The sequence below is a fragment of the Chiloscyllium plagiosum genome, chromosome 21, assembly GCF_004010195.1.
Source record: "Chiloscyllium plagiosum isolate BGI_BamShark_2017 chromosome 21, ASM401019v2, whole genome shotgun sequence".
NCBI classification, from domain to species: domain Eukaryota; kingdom Metazoa; phylum Chordata; class Chondrichthyes; order Orectolobiformes; family Hemiscylliidae; genus Chiloscyllium; species Chiloscyllium plagiosum.
The window spans coordinates 34205196-34222137 of record NC_057730.1 but is presented as its reverse complement, the minus strand read 5'-3'; the positions used below and the strand labels follow the sequence as shown (position 1 = coordinate 34222137).

Sequence of the window (16942 nt, the reverse complement as noted above, 5' to 3'; positions counted from 1 at the left end):
GTCAGGATTTTTATTCCAAAGAAGCACCGGCAGCGGTTCGATGAGGTGGTCTCACAGAGTCTTATCAGCAAGATTCGCAGCAGCAAGAACAGGATTGACAGCAGCAGCCGGCTACGTAGAAGCAGGAGCGAAGACCACCAAGAACGCCTGCTTGTCTCCACCCGTGCCAGCTCAACTCCTCGGAATCCGGAGGAACCAGGGCAGAGCATCCGAAAGACAGGCTCTATCTTAGGAGGAAGCGTGAGGGCAGGAACCTCCCGCAGGTAAGGAGACAGATTGCCTCTTTCAAACTTGCAGTCAGTCACATATTGTAATATGGACGCTCAGAGCTCTGTACTGACACTACAACTATGACTGTCATGAAAAACAACCCTTGTAATCACACATTAGTTAGATTTCATTAACTTGTTAAGGTAGTAACAGCTGTATCCTTACTTTGCTTTATCTGAACTTAAAAGTCTTTATAGGATGAGGCTCTATTATGCCCCTTGAAGACTGCTAGTGTCTTTACGTCTCTCAGATGTACGAATAACATATTTTGTTTGAGTTGGTACATGTTTGTGCAGTATGTTTTGAGCTATTATCCAATGTTTCCATTGATGGGCTCTCAACTTCAATTTTCTATCTTGACTTATCCTTGTTTTGAATTGTTTTTGTATCATGTTTACATTTGTACATCATCATGTCATTAACATAGCCTTATCATGCATTGACGTGCCATGCTTGCATCTGTGAACTTTAGAGTCTTTTTTTTCTTTTTTTGTTGTGCTTTATCTATATTGGTTCCCTGTTGTTGTATTATGCTTATGATGGGAAACTGTGGTAGTGACTGGATTGGTGCTCTCTCACGTTGCGAGTGTGTCTTGAGCTCCCTTGTGAATGGGTTGGTGCTCTTTCTATGAATTACTTCCAATGTATTTACATCCTTCTTTAAACAAATGAACAACACCTGCAAAATATTCCAGATGTGATCTCATCAGTGCCCTGTATAAGTGAAGCATAACATCCTTATGTTTGTATTCAATTCTCCTTATGATAAATAATAACATTTTATTAGCTTTCCAAATTACTTACTTTATCTACATGTTAATATTTGTGATTCATGCAGTAGGAGCACTAGGATTTCTCTTCATTTAGATAATATGCTTCACTTTTATTCCTCCTGCCAAAATGGACATTTTAACATTTCCACACGTTACATTGCAATTGCCAGATCTTTACCCAGTCTACCTATATCTTTTTGGAACCTCCCTATGTCCTTTTCACAACTTGCTTTCCGGCATGTCCTGCAACAAAGTTAGTGACCATACCTTCCACCCTTTCATCCAAGTCATTGATACAACTTGTAAACATTTAAGGGCCCTGCACCAATTCCTTTGGTACACCACTCATTGCATCTTGCAAACCTGAACAAAGACTCATTTACACCTCCTGTCTCCTTCCTGTGTGCCAGCAGCAAATGCATGGGAACACTCAGCGGCAAGTTTTCCTTCAAATCATACACCAACTTGACTTAGAGGTAGGTTGCTGTTTCTTCAGTGTTCCCAGGTAAAAATCCTGGAGCTCCCTACTTAATAGTAATATATGTGGTATAGGGTCGTAGGTTCGGAAGGTGCTGTCAAAGGATCCTTGGTGAATTGCAGCAGTGCATCTTGTAGATAGTGGATCTTAAGTCCGTAGATCTTTGAAGGTAACAGAAAAGATAGTTATGTTGATTAAGAAAGTATATGGGATACTTAGCCTTATTATTCAAGGCATTGAATACAAGAACAGGGAGGTTATAATGAGCTGTATGTAATGCTAGTGAGGCCACAGCTATTGTGTGTAGTTTTGGTTGCCACACTAAAGGAAGGATATGATTGTAGCAGTGAGAGTACAGAGGAAATTCAGCAGGATGTTGTCTGGGTTGAGCATTTTAGGTATAAAGAGAGATTAGGAAGGTTGTGCTTGTTTTCCTTAGAACAGAGAAGGCTGAAGCGGGTACCTGATTGAGGTGTACAGAGAACGTGTGAAGAAATTGAAACTTTTTCCCTTTATAGAGGGGACAGTAACTGGGGGCACAGATTTAAGGCAAGGAGCAGGAGGTTTAGAGAAATAAAAATCACCCAGAAAGTTGTAGGTTTTTTGACTGACTACCTAAGAGTGTGCTAGAGGTGGAAACCCTTAAGACATTTAAGAACTATTTAGATGAGTATTTGAAACTCCATAGCATTAAATGCTACCGGCAAATTGCTGTAAAATGGGATTTTTGATGACTGACACCAATATGATGGGCTGAAGAGCCTTTTTCTGTGTTGCAATAACTCTCGTACTCCATGACTCTCACCCTGCTGCCACTGTGAATTAATAATGAAGGGTGCCCATGGTGAATATGGTAGTTGAGGGTCCTATGTACTAGATAATGTTGAACCTCTTGATGATCATCATAACTGTCATCATTCAGGCAAATGCAGAGTATTCCATCACACCCCTGCCTTGTCATGGTGGACAGGCATCGGGGTGACAGCAGATGAGTTACTTCCCACAGAATACTTTGTGTCTGACTTGTTTTTGTGGCCACAATGTTCATGCAGTGAGTCCAGTTCAGTTTCTGGTCAACTGTGCACTCAGGGTGAAGGATTCTTCTTGAAAATGGTCATTGCTTGGTACTAATCTGGCATGAATGTTACTTGTAACTTATTAACCCAAACCTGGACATTGTCCAAGACTTGCTGCATATGAACATAGACTACTTCAGGGTTTGAGGAGTTGTGAATGGAGCTGAATTTTGAACAATCATCAGAACATCCCCATTTTGGACCTTATGACCCAAAGATAATTGATGAAGAACCTGAATATAGCTGGGTTGAGGACAGCAGTCTGTGGAACTTGAAGCAATTTGCTGGACCTCGAGATGGTTGATCTCCTTTGTGTTAGTATGACTGCAAACGAGAACCTTTACCTCCCAACACCCAGAGATTTCAAGTTCACTAAGGCCCTTTGATGCCATACTCTGCCAAATGCTACCTTGGTGTCAAAAACAGTCACTCTCATCTCATCTCTGGAGTTCATCTCTTTTAGCCATGGTTGAACCAAAGATGCAATGGGGTCAGGAGCTGAGTTGCTCTAGTGGAACCCAAACTGAATATCAACGAAGAGGTTATTACTGACCAAGTGCTGCTTGGTAGTATTAGTAATGATACTTTCCAACAATTTGCTGATGATTGAAAGTAGAATGACAAAACAGTAAATGGCTGGAATAGACTGAACCCTGTTTTCCTATGTGCAGGTCATACCTAGACCAGTTGTCCACATTACTAGGAAGATTCTAGTATTGTTTCTTTAATGGAACACCTTGTCTAGGGTTACTGTTTATTCTGGAACGTGAATCTTTAGTACTGCTGCTGAAAAATGTCAGGGTTCCTAATGGTATCCAGTTCCTAATGGTATCTTACTTCATATCAGCCGGAATAGATGGAATTGGCTGAAGATTGGTATCTGTGGTAGTGGGGACCTCAGGAGGAGGGGGAGATCAATCTTCCAATCGGTACTTCCGGCTGATGCTAGACGAAAATGCTTCAGCCTTGTCTTTTGCACTGATGTGCCAGGCCCTCCCATCACTGAGGGTGAGGATATTTGCGAATCCTTCTCTTCCTGTTACTAGTTTAGTTGTCCACCACCATTTACAGCTGGATGTGGCAAGTCTGCAGGGCTTAGGTCTGATCCCTTGATTATGGAATTGCTTAGCCCTGTCTGTCACATGATGCATTCGCTATTTGATATGCAAGTATTCCTGCTTGGAGCTTCACCAGGTTGACACCTCACTTTCACCTAAACCTGGTGCTGCTCCTGGCATACCCTTTATACTCTTCATTGAGCCTGGTTCATCCCCTGGCTTTATAAGAATGAGTAAAGTGGAAAATATACTTGGCCAAGAGGTTACAGAGTATTTTTGAATAACCTGCTGCTGTTGGCCCAGAGCGCCTCTTGGCTGCTAAGCTTTGAATTGCTAGGTCTGTTTGAAATTTACCCATTTAGCACAGTAATAGTGCCACACAATGTTTTGTCCCCAAAATGCCTGTGTGGTCGTCACTCCTACTGATAATATCATGGGCAGATACTTCTCTAATTGGTACGTCGGTGAGGACAATGCAGTCAAGTCGTTTTCTCCCCCTCCTGTTTGTTCCAACACCACGTGCAGCAGCTCCAGTTTAGCAGCTATGTCCCCTAGGTCTCCACAGCTTCGTCCATGGTTGTGCTACCAAACCACTTGTAGTGATGGACTTTGAAGTCCCCCACACACAACACCTTCTGTGCTCAGAGCTTCTGCTAATTAGTGTTTCACATGGTGGAAGCTGAGGGAAGCACTGGGGGTAGGGGAGTGATTCTAGCAGAGCAGCACCCATATTAGTCCTGATGTTCTAATATTTCACGGAGTCCAGAATCGATGTTAAGCATTTGTAGGACAACTTCTTCCATCTGCATACCACTGTCAACACCTCTGGTGGACTTAGCTAAGGATGGTGATAATGGTGTCTGGGACGTTGTCTGTAAGGTACAATTTCCTGAGTATGACTATGTCAGGCTTATGGGACGACTCTCCCAATTTTAATACATGTTAGTAAATCAAATTTTGCAAGATTGAGAGGGCTGTGTTTGCTGGTGTTGTTTCTAATGCCTGATTCTGCATAGTCCATCTACATGTGTTCCTTTTCTTTGATATCATAGCAATTTGATGCACTTTTGAGATCATATAAGAGTCACTCAAATTGTAGGTTTGGTATCACATGCAGACTTGACCAGGGAAAGAAGCTTCTGGAAAGGTCATTTGATGTATGAACTTGTTCTGTACAACAATGGTTTTATAATTACCATTAGATTTCCTTTATTATTCCAAACTTATTAATTCAATTTGAATTTCACCATCTGCCATGATTCTCTGGATAACTAGTCCAATGACATATACCTCCCAATTGTACCAATGTGTGTGAGATAAAAAGTTAGTTCCAACACAGTCTCTTATCTGTCTTCATCTCTTGTGTCAGTGTTCGGCCTCTCTTGTCAACTGTGTAGGACCACTCTTTTTCAGTTTGATTTCTCCCTCTCCTAAAATCATACAATGATGCAGCACAGAAGAAGGCCATTTGGCCCATCATAACTCTAATTTCTCCCACTGCTGCACTGACTGCCAAGGTCCATGCTTGGCAGTGTCTGGAGAAATTGAAAGTGAAATATTGGCACAGTGTCAGCACGCTGACTGGCATGCGTGGATCCTTGTGGCTCCACAGTTTGGAGGGAACATGAATAGTACTTACACCAGTTCTTTGGTGGAGTTATCCAATTACTCCCTCTGCTGTCTTCTCATAAACTTGTTTATTTTCCCCCTTCAGGTTTATATCCAATTCCTTTGAACATTACTATCGCATCTGCTTGCATCAATCTTTCCACATTAACCATTGTTTGGGGAAATAGTTTCCCCGTGTAACTTTTTTGCTTTTATTTTAAACCAATCATTATAAACTTGTCTTCTGGTCCCTGAACTCTTTGCCACTACAAACAGCTTCTCCTCATTTATTCTGTCAAAACCATTCATAATTTGCTCTCTTGTAGGTGCATTGTCCATCTCATTCTTACTTTTCACTGTGTATTTCCTCTTCACTTCACATGCCAAATCTAATTTTTAAAGAAGAGGCAGATTTTCAAATTTGCCTCCTCAGTCATGTCCTTAAATGTGGTTGTTCATTCAGCTACTTCACGCAAGTGACTTGGAGAGAACTGGACGCAAACAAAATGATAATCAGTGACTGCCTTTAGAAGGCAATGTGACCAAAGGAATACAAAGGCATTTCATTATTGTCTCTCTGTTCTGAATGGATGCTTGTTGTATGACAACTCAGCTGTGGAGACAAAACTGTGATAACTAACCCCACATATTGAGGGTGTAGGTGGGGAGTTATTTCTGAAACTGAAGCTGGGGTGGCAAAGTAAACAGGCCAGAGCTGTTTCATTGATTATTTCATCAATGCAATGCTGGTGTGTTATTTACAGTAAGGTTCTGAAATAAAACTCCACAGAGGCCAGTATCCCATCACCAAGTCTCACATTACTTACACATGGAGCATCCTTGACACTGATCCTGTTTCCTCGGAGCCAGCTCTCAGTGAACAGAATGTTTGACATTCCTGTTTTTAAATGCCAGTCAGAGATCCCTGATTGGACCAGGCTAACAGACCCAATCAGGGATCCCTGATCAGCCGATATAAACAGGAATGTTCGCAGTTATGTCAGAGCCTGGGTGTCTCTGGAGAAGAAGCACGCAGTGTCCACCAACACCCTCGAGATTTTTCAGGGAAAGGTGGGCACTGCAAGAATGGAGTGTATTATTTCCCCCTCCAACTCTATTTTGATTTAATCCCTGCCCTCTCCGTCACTGTTTGATCACGCAGCATTGCCCTCTGAAAAGGCCACTGCTTGTCACTGGCCACTCGGGTGTTTCCTCTTTTCCTGGTGATGGAATATAAATAAAGATTTACACACTTGTTGTTTTTTCTCTGTGTCCGACACCTGCACACATGAAAAAGAAAAAAATTTTAAAATTAAAAAAGGAGTCTTAGACATTCTGTTCATTCTGAGAGCTGGCTCTGAGGGAGCTGGATCAGTGAGTGAAGGACTCTCTATTTTTCTGTGTTAAAGAGGAGACTGAGAAAAAAAAGAAAAAAAAGGAGTGTCTGAGGTTCTGCTCACCCTGAGAGCTGGTTCTGAGGGGGCTGGATCAGTGTCAATGACTCTCCCCGTGTAAATGAAGGGTGACTTGGTGATGGGATACTGACCTCTATGGGGTTATTTCAGGGACTATTTCATCATTGGCAGAAAATCCCTCACAGACGAGGGTGAATAGAAAGAAAAAAAACCAGGAATGTCAAACACCCTGTTCATCAAGAGGTGCCTCTGAGTAAACTGGATCAGTGTCAAGGACTCACCACATGGGGCTATTAGCCTGGTCCAGTCAGGGAGCTCATATTCTATGTGTCCACCAGGCTGATCTTATTACAATTACGACAGATTAGATCTTCATGGAGTGAAGGAAGAAAATGGAAGAACACTGTTTGAAAAGCACCTAATAATTCACATCCTCTGTGGCTGAGGAGGGGTGTAGTTCCTGCCCAGCCTTCACTTTAAGCCAGAAGATGGGAAAGAAAAAGAAAACTCTACCCATAAAACCAGCCAGAAATCCATATTGAGGCTGCTCTGTCAGATTTTAATCTACTTTTTGGAGCAGATGCCAAGGACACTGCCTGCAGCTAGCGGGACCATGCAGTAAATACTAATCAAAGCCAAAGTTGGTTTCTGACTATATTTTAATATATGCCTGATCCAAGTAATGATTATCAGAGCAAAAATCTGAACCTTCTGCTTATACTTCATACCATGTCCACCTTCCAATTCCAACAGACAGCAGAAATGCTGGCTTTAATTGCTCTGGCTAAGAATGTATCTAATAGCACATATCACCTTGGATAAAATGTACCTATAGTCATTCCCCAGTATTTCTGAAGCCATGGTAAAATGCATAAAATCCCAATTAGGTGACCAGAATGACCAATTTGCCTGACTACTATTCAGGACAAAAGCAATTCATGCCATGTTTTATCATTAATTGGAAATAGCTCATTTTAAAATATTTAACTTAAACAACAGCAGAGGAGAGAAAGGATTCTAAATCTGCTCCAATACAACTTAAAACTATTTCCCTTCAATAACCCCAATGCATTTTCACTCCACCACAATTAAGGCATATAAAAAACAAATGGTTTAATGCAGATGCAACAGTTGGAAAAAGAAAATGGACAAGTAAACAAAATTTTGAAGATTGATTACCCAAGTCACAAGATACAAGTTATTTTGCTTACAATCCTTTTGATTTTAACAACAATGCCGTGCTGTTGTCTATAGGGTAATGGTCATTCATTGATTTGATAATTGATCAGTTGTTCCTAGGCCTTTTCCTATTTTAGAATGTTTTATTTTAAGATTTTTTGATCTTTCTTTCTCTCACATGGAAAGAAAGGGGGTGATGGATGCTTTCTGTTTACAGGCTCTGGATGTTTCTCAAGTCTGCTACCCTGGACTTTTGGCTTTTTATTACTGTGCAGATCAACCAACTGGAGAGCTGTTGTCAGACAGGATTTCCTCAAAAGTCTCTTGGTGCCAGTCTGTCTTGAATTCTCCCTCTCACTGTTTCAAGAAGAAACATTGTATCACAAAGCTCAAAACATACAGCACTTGGTATTTTTCAAGTTATAAATCTCGCTTGGTTTTCCACTTATTGGTAGTCCAACTTCCGTTTCAGTTTATAGTCCCAAAAATGAAAATATGTGGTCTGTTACACTGGACAATGGCACATTGCATGCTGGGTAATTTGATGAAAATATAGTTGTCCATTCATAACATAGCTACGAAGGAGCATACACTGTAGGAGCATCCCTGTTTAAATTAAGTCCAGAACATCGAGACACAGACTGGCAAAAATCACAGCTCCAAGCTCAACTATGTCCAGAAACTAATGTGCATTCTTAGCATCCTCAATCACTTCTGGGACATTTTCAGAACAAGAATTTTCCCAAAGAAATGTTCCTCTTGTATTAAGCTGTTTATCTTTTAAATAAATTGTAATTATTAATTTCTTTTCAATAGAACGATCCGTGTATACAAAGGCCACAAAAGTTTTGGCTTTACCCTGCGAGGCCATGGCCCTGTATGGCTTGAGTCCATTATCCCTGGTGAGTTTAAATTGGCGTCAGTGAAGCGATGGCTTGTCAGTGCATACAGTCACCAAGGAATTTGTGAGTGAGCTGTTGTAGAGAATCGGCTGCAGATTTTATATTTCTGCATTGACTGATTCTTCCTTCACTGTGATCAACTTGGCAAAGTTTATCATGAATGAGGTGGGTGCTGCTAGCTGCCTTATCCTTGCTCTGCTTTGATAATAAGATCAGCTTCAGAAAATGCACAATCTTGCACTTGGGGTGGCCAGGAGGGATCCTGAGAGGCACAGTAAGCACTGTGGCATTGTGTATATGGGGATGGAGTGCTGTAGTGGTCATGGCTGAAGAACTGCTTGAATCCATTGTCCAGAGCCAGGCTCCTGCCCAATCGGAATGCTGTTTCAATAATATATCTCTCAGGCACAGGTAAACTAGGGTGGAGAGACCGGGAATAGCAAAGAGAAAGTTTGAAAAGTATACTTGTCTAAAGTTTCCAGCAATAGTGATAGTTAACACAAGTTTGCTGGATCTCCCTGTGTTGCTCATTCATGTGTCCCTTTCAGGAAGTCCTGCTGAAAAATCCGGATTGAAGGCAGGTGATCGAATTTTGTTTCTCAATGGGCTGGACATGAGGTGAGTTCAGAACATTTACTGCATGTTTTGTACTTATTAACACACACTAATACCTTACCATTGGGCTGCGGCATGGGATGCATAGAGGAAAAATATTTCACATTGCCAGATTCAACATTCCCAGGACAGGTATGATCCAGAGTACATATAGAGTAAACATTCCTCTACATTGCTACATGAACCATTTCCTGGTCAAGTATAGTGTGAAGTGTGTAGGATAAAGCTCCCTCCATATTCTCCTTTCAAATGCTCCCAGGTCAGGAATGATACCTGTCATTCTTTGACAGGAAAAGTCTCTCCTTTGTCTCAATGATGTGCTTTAAGTTCAACTATAGAACAGCATCTCCTACTGCGTCAGTGCAGTGTTTCCATCCCAGAGCTTCTCAGTCTGAGATTGACAGATACAGGCAAGAGGGAGCTGTATCTCTCTGGAATGGTGTAGACACTACCAAGTGAAAGGAGTTCATCAAATCCATCTTGGCTGGATCCAGTTGTAGGCCTGAGTGCAATGTCCACTAGTTTTCAGCTGCTCTGAACGTACACAGTTTGTTTCAGTTGTGTGCAGTGATATGATCACTGATTTGTTTGCATGTGTTTTAGAAACTGCTCCCATGAGAAGGTGGTGGCAATGTTACAGGGCAGTGGAGCAATGCCCACGCTTGTGGTGGAAGATGGACCTTTTAATTACCCCCTTGGTAAGTGAAATTATTGTTGGACAGCGTAATGAGTGTAAAGCTATTGCAATAACATGTGTCATTGGATTCTCTTGGTCTTTGGCAGGAGCCCCATATAAACTGCGTAAATTGGCTTTGTTCTGAAACAACAGGGATGATCTGGAGAAACGACTTGGCAAATTCCCATTATTGTGTTTGGTTATACATTCGAAACAAAATTGCTTCCATAGCATTGGCTCCAAGAGTAATATGGATCTAAATTTGGAGCCCTAAATATTAATTCTGTGGGGAAAGGTTAATGGCTGGTTACTGTTTCTTCAAGAACATAAGTGTTCTCCTACTATCCAGCTCTTTGCCTGCACACTCATCATCCCCAACCTTATTAAAGATTATTTCCTTCATTTTATGGCACCGAAACAAAACCAACTGGGATCTTTAGTAGTGGGTCATGTGTTTTGGGATTCTATCCACTGTTATGAGTATTTTAGTTCCTAATTCGTACATTTTAAAATATAGCTTTAAATTGTAGGAATTAAAATTTTAATTGTAGATAAATGGATGCATCTGATCAAGAAACTCATAAATGATCCTGAAGTGAATGCAATTCAAACACGCTTAGAGTTAATTACAGCTCAACAAAAACCTATGTCTGTCTTCCATGTCAGAGTTAGAAGTGAAACCACAGAACACTAAATGACCCATTTCTGAATCTATTGGTAGAGCCGACGTATCTATTGTTATCACCATAAAAGTACCTAAAAGGTAACAATTTGGGGAAAGAGAAGCATAAACTTGCATTAGAAATAGAAATTATGCATATGGGTAACATAATAAAAGAGCTGTTTTGAAGGTAAAATAATTTATTTAGATTTCTAATTAAGAATATGCTATAATCTGCCACATTATCATAGAGATGGGATTTGGGGATTAGAATAGCTTCCTCTTTTTGATTGGTCTGAATGGTTCACAGAAAAGGCATTTGCAGTTTTGGTCAGGTGTAGACTGCAAATCTCTGAGTTGAGAGAACCAAAACGTAACAAAAAGCCTAGGTTTGAGCTAAGGCATCTACTGTTGTGTGGCCTTTAAGGTAATTTGGAAGGATGCTTAACCAATATCTAATAGAAGGGTCACTTTGAAATTTCATACATCTCCGAGAATGGCTGGAGCACTGAAGAGAAGCCAACCTGACTTCTGGAAGGCTAAGGCTTACTTCTTAAGTTGGTCCTTAAAGAAAAATGAATGGACCTTCGAGTCTAAATTATTTTTTCAATAGTGAGACTCTTGAGCGTAAGAAACAAGTGGATCTAAGTTTATAAAGTATTGTATGAAAGTGTCCCTATTTCTGGGCCGGGGGCCTGTATTCAAGTCCCACCTGCTCCAGAGATGTGTAATAACTGATTAGAAAATATCTTCTAACTATAGCATTAAGTTAGAGGTACTAGTTTTGTTTAGTTTCTATTTGGATACTGTAAAGTTTGTTCAAAAAGCTGAAATCTTGTCAGTTAGTTACAGGGAGTGTAGATTTCTCCTTAAATATTGGTAGCTACTAATACGTTTGACATAATTTAAAGATGGTTGGCAACAAAATTTTACTTGATGCTTGAATGTCCTCTTTCTAAGTATCAATATACCAAGACAAAGATATGCAGTGTAATTATTATACTATGTGCTGCCTGATAGCACATTCTGCTGGACAATATTTGTCTATATCCACATTTTTACAAATGCTGATCACTATATTGCTTTAACAGCCCGTTAGGTTAGACAAGTGAATTTGGTTCTTTTTTCCGGGCAGACTTTTCTCCTATTTAACCACTGTGGGGCGCCGAGGTGGGTAAAGGAAGGGCAAGTATTTTTCAATATGTTTGTGTTTAGCACTTAGGTGGATATATGAATTCTGCTTCCCCCAGTTGTAAGGTTGTAAATGATTCTACAAATCCCAGTTGCACGTACACATGGACAGTTCCAAAAGATGGCAGAGTGTAGCTCTTGTCTCCTATATAGCCTATTATTGATTTACTTCCAGATTATCTACATGGGTTGCTCCAAGCAATCTCAGTGACCCAGGTCAACCAGAATATAGTCCGTAGCTACAAACTACAGACATGGGATGAAGAATAACGGTATGGGATTAAGCACAACTATTCTTTCAAAGAGCCAACGCAGGCTGGGTACATTGGTTTCCTCTGTGCTGCGATGCTTCTATGATTCTATGTTTATATGAAAGATGGATCAAATATTATGCACTATATCTGTACCTGACTGTCCCTCCATGTATTTGTGCATGTGTGGTTGGGCAAAAGTTCCTAGTTGCATAGATATGTGTGTTTCTGACAGTGTATTAAAACTTATCTCTCTTTCATTCATTGTGTCACAATACTCAGAGCCGGACCCTGCAGAATCGTCCACATACTCCTCATCACTGACATCTCTACAGTGGGTGTCTGAAATCTTGCCACCCAGTATAAAGGTTCAAGGAAGAACCTTCACCCAGCAACTGGAGCACCTCCTGACACCCAATGAGCGGTACAGTGTCTGTAAGGCACTTGAGGGCTTCTTCCAGCACAGGTACGTGTCTCTTCTTCTGTTAGATAAGAGGTTTGGCCTGCTTGAAGCTCACTGTATGGACTTATCCAAGAAGAATGGTGATTTCATCTCACGTAACAATCTATAGTTGATTGCAGCATGAGAATCTTGGATATAGAGATAAACTCACATAGACTGGAGTTTGTAAGGGATCATCTGAGACACTATGGGCCTGTTCAGATATCAGGAGCAGGAATTTTGACCCTTGTGAAAATTGACTATTGTGAGGCACCTGGTGGGTAGAGGAAGAGCTTTAATATGTTTGTATTCAGCAATTAAGTATATGTATGAATTCTGTTTCTCCCAGTTCTATGGTTGTACATTATTCTACAAGTCTCATTTGTATGGATACAAGTTTGCACCATGTGCTGAAATTTTGGCTTGTTGGAACCATCCCTAGTGGATTGGTTAACTGGGGGTGGAGTTGGAAGTACTGTTACCCACACAGTGTGGTCTGTGATTTCCAATGTCAGGGTCATGATCCAGAATCATACTCAGTGCATACATTGAGGAGACATTGCACAGAGATCATCTCAAACACTGTCAGGTCTATGCCAATGTTGTGCAGGTGCCCCATTCATACAGTTTCTTCGGGAGTTCCACCACCTTTCACCAAAGTTATGACAAGAAGTCAGGAAAATCAGAACCCAGATTTTTTTTTTCCTCTTGTGTCGCTCTTGGTTAGATTAGATTAGATTACTTACAATGTGGAAACAGGCCCTTCGGCCCAACAAGTCCACACCGACCTGCCGAAGCGCACCCACCCAGACCCATTCCCCTACATTTACCCCTTCACCTAAAACTACGGGCAATTTTTTAGCATGGCCAATTCACCTAACCTGCACATTTTTGGACTGTGGGAGGAAACTGGAGCACCCGGAGGAAACCCACGCAGACACGGGGAGAATGTGCAAACTCCACAGTCAGTCGCCTGAGACGGGAATTGAACCCGGGTCTCTGGCGCTGTGAGGCAGCAGTGCTAACCACTGTGCCACCGTGCCGCCCACTTGTAGAGGAAAATGTTAACATTTTCTGACCTTCTGCTGAAAGTTCCAAAGGCAGAGCTGTTTTTCTGTGCTTTACAAGGGGTTGGCCAAGCTTTGGACTGAAGCTGTGTTTCTGTTCCCACAGGAACATTGATACTTTGATTGTTGACATCTACCCTGTATTGGATACGCCAGCAAAGCAGGTAATTTGGCAGTTCATCTACCAGCTACTGACATATGAGGAGCAGGAACACTGTCATCAGAAGATTGCCAGATTCCTGGGATACAAGGCAGCTGCAGGTGAGATGTGTTGATCAGAAAAGGGAGGTTTGTGAAGCTGTCCAAGGAGTGTGATCTGTGGAATCCGAGAGAGGAATAATTGAGCGTGACTTTCATTGGAATAGAAAGAGATAGGAGTCTTTTGTGTTACTGGCTGCACTGAATAAAGTACCTGTCAAAAATATCAACTCACACAGGAGCTCCATCAGAACTTTCTGGCAGTTCTCCCATTGGCATTTTACAGCCTTCCAGCATAAGCACCTGCACCATAGCGCAGTATTTTGCAAAGGCCAAGTACTATAATTAAACACCTGAATTGACTCTGTGTCATGGTTCTTCATTCCTGTTCACACCGAACTGATGATTTCTCACTCTCACTGACCCGTCCCTGTGATTTCTCACTCACACTGACCCGTCCCTGTGATTTCTCACTCACACTGATCCGTCCCTGTGATTTCTCACTCACACTGACCCGTCCCTGTGATTTCTCATCCACTGATCCCTGATCTCACTCATGCAGTTCAATCCTGATTTCACACTCACACTGACTGACCCCTGGGTTTTTCATTCACCCTAACCAGTCTGTGATTTGTCTCTCATGCTAATTGATCACTGGGAATTACTGTGACCTCTCACGCTTGAGGGATCACTGTGACCTCTCACACTGGCTGATGGATTCTGGTGATTTTTCTCTCGTGCTGACCACTCTTGGTACTTAGATTGCACTGTGTATAGAAATTATGATATTTAATTTCAAATTCTGCGTGGAATTATGGTGTGTTTTTGACTTTTACAATCATAATGTTTAGAGTACGTTTGTTATGTTAATCACAGCACATGGCCATTTTTGACCCTCTCTGCAGAGTCCGGAGAAGGTGAGCTAATATCTGAAGGGCCTCGTCGTAACTCTGTCAGAACCTCATCGGTTTATCATGGCAGTGTGCGTGTTCGTGCTTCCAAAGAATCCACAGCAGGTAGCAGTATTTAATGTGCATGTTTTAGTGAAAAGCTTGGTGATCTAGTTCATGTAATGACTTAGTCAAAGGTATCTGTTTCTGTTTTCTGTCCAATGAGCTATGCTGGAAAGGATCTGTACAGACAATAGATAAGGACAGAAACAGACCTGTCTATCATTTCTCCTGTCACCAGGCAGCATCCGAGGAGCAGGAAAATCAACGTTTCGGGCAAAAGCTCTTCATCAGGAATGAGGCTGGGAGCCTCAGGGGTGGACAGATAGTTGAGAGGGCGATGGGGCTGGAGGGAAAGTAACTGAGAGTGCGATAGGTGGATGGAGGTGGGAGTAATGGTGAAAGGTCGGAGGGGAGGTGGAGCGGATAGGTGGGAAGGAAGATGGGCAGGTAGGACAGTTCATGAGGGCACTGCTGAGCTGGAAGGTTGGAACTGGTATAAGGTGAGGGGAGGGGAAATGAGGAAACTGATGCAATCCACATTGATGCCACGGGGTTGGAGGCTCCTGAGGCAGAAGATGAGGTGTTCATCTTCCAGGCGTCAGGTAGTTAGGGAGTGGTGATGGAGTAGCCCCAGGACCTGCATGTCCTCGGCGGAGTGGGAAGGGGAGTTGAAATGTTCGACCACTGGGTGGTGGGGTTGGTTGGTGCAGGTGTCCCGGAGATGTTCTCTGAAGCGCTCTGCGAGTAGGCCTCCTGTCTCCCCAATGTAGAGGAGACTGCATCGGGAACAACGGATATAGTAAATGACATGTGTGGAAGCGGGATGTGGAAAGCTCCTTTGGGGCCTTGAATGGAGGTGAGGGGAGAGGTGTGGGTGCAGGTTTGCAATTCCTGCAGTTGCAGGGGAAGGTGCTGGGAAGGGAGGGTGAGTTGTTGGGGGGCGTGGATCTGACCAGGTAGTCGTGGAGGGAACAATCTTTATGGAAAGTGGAAAGGAGTGGGGAGGGAAATGTATCTCTGGTGGTGGTGTCCATTTGTAGGTGCAGAAATGGCGGAGGATGATGTGATGTATATGGAGGTTGGTGGGATGGACCGGGGGGTTCTGTCCTTGTTGCGGTTGGAGGGGTAGGATTCAAGGGCAAGGTGCAGGACGTGGATGAGATGCACTGGAGGGCATTATTGATCATGTGGGAGGGAAAATTGTGGTCGTTAAAGAAGTGTGTTCTGGTAGTGGAACTGGTCCTCTTGGGACAGATGCGGTGGAGGTGGAGGAATTGGGAATAAGAGAGAGCATTTTTACAAGTGGTAGGGTGGAAGGAGGTGTAATCTAGGTAGCTGTGGGAGTCGGTGAGTTTGCACAAAATGTCAGTGTTGAGTGGGTCACCATTGATGGAGATGGAGAGGTCCAGGAAGGGGAGGGAGGTGCCTGAGATAATCCAGATGAATTTAAGGTCGGGATGGAATGTGTTGGTGAAGTTAATGAATTGTTCAACCTCCTTGTGGGAGCACGAGGTGGCACCCATGCAGTCCTCAATGTAGCAGAGGAAAAGGTGGGGAGTGGCGCTGGTGTAACTGCGGAAGATGGACTGTTCTATGTAGCCAACAAAGAGACAGGCATAGCTGGGGCCATGTGGGTGCCCATGCCTATCCCCTTCTGGGGTCTGGAGGAAGTTGAAGGATTCAAAGGGAGAGATTTGAAGGCCGAATATTTCAAATCCCCCTCCCTCTCCATTGAGGACATGCAGGTGCTGGGCCTCCTCCATCGCCATTCCCTAACCACCCGACGCCTGGAGGCAGAAAGCCTCATCTTCCACCTCGGGAGCCTCCAACTTCATGGCAACAATGTGGATTTCACTAGTTTCCTCATTTCCCCTCCCCCCAACTTATCCCAGTTTCACTATCTGTCCACCCCCGAGGCTCCCAGCCCCATTACTGATGAAGGGCTTTTGCCTGAAATGTCGATTTTTCCTGCTCCTCAGATGCTACCTGACCTGCTGTGCTTTTCTAACACCACACTCCCAACCCTAATTTGCAGTATTTCTCCTGTGTCTATATTTTCCAAATGGCACTGCAGTCACACACTAAACATTTTGCTGAGGTACAGAGTCAGTGCACAAGAATTATATCTC

At 42.7% G+C, this 16942-nt stretch overlaps 1 protein-coding gene across 3 annotated transcripts in view; it reads left to right on the top strand.

Annotated features, from left to right (window-relative positions):
- grid2ipb (glutamate receptor, ionotropic, delta 2 (Grid2) interacting protein, b) overlaps nt 1-16942 on the top strand; it is a 102255-nt gene that overhangs the window by 46354 nt on the left and 38959 nt on the right. For all 3 annotated transcript variants that reach the window (XR_006314797.1, XM_043711733.1, XM_043711734.1), the window contains 7 exons: nt 6-263; nt 8674-8759; nt 9308-9377; nt 9978-10072; nt 12436-12619; nt 13769-13923; nt 14766-14876. Coding sequence is in view for 2 of the 3 variants with exons in the window: in XM_043711733.1 (XP_043567668.1) it covers nt 6-263; nt 8674-8759; nt 9308-9377; nt 9978-10072; nt 12436-12619; nt 13769-13923; nt 14766-14876 (959 nt within the window). In the remaining variant the exon portion in view is untranslated. The remainder of the gene's footprint in view (nt 1-5; nt 264-8673; nt 8760-9307; nt 9378-9977; nt 10073-12435; nt 12620-13768; nt 13924-14765; nt 14877-16942) is intronic.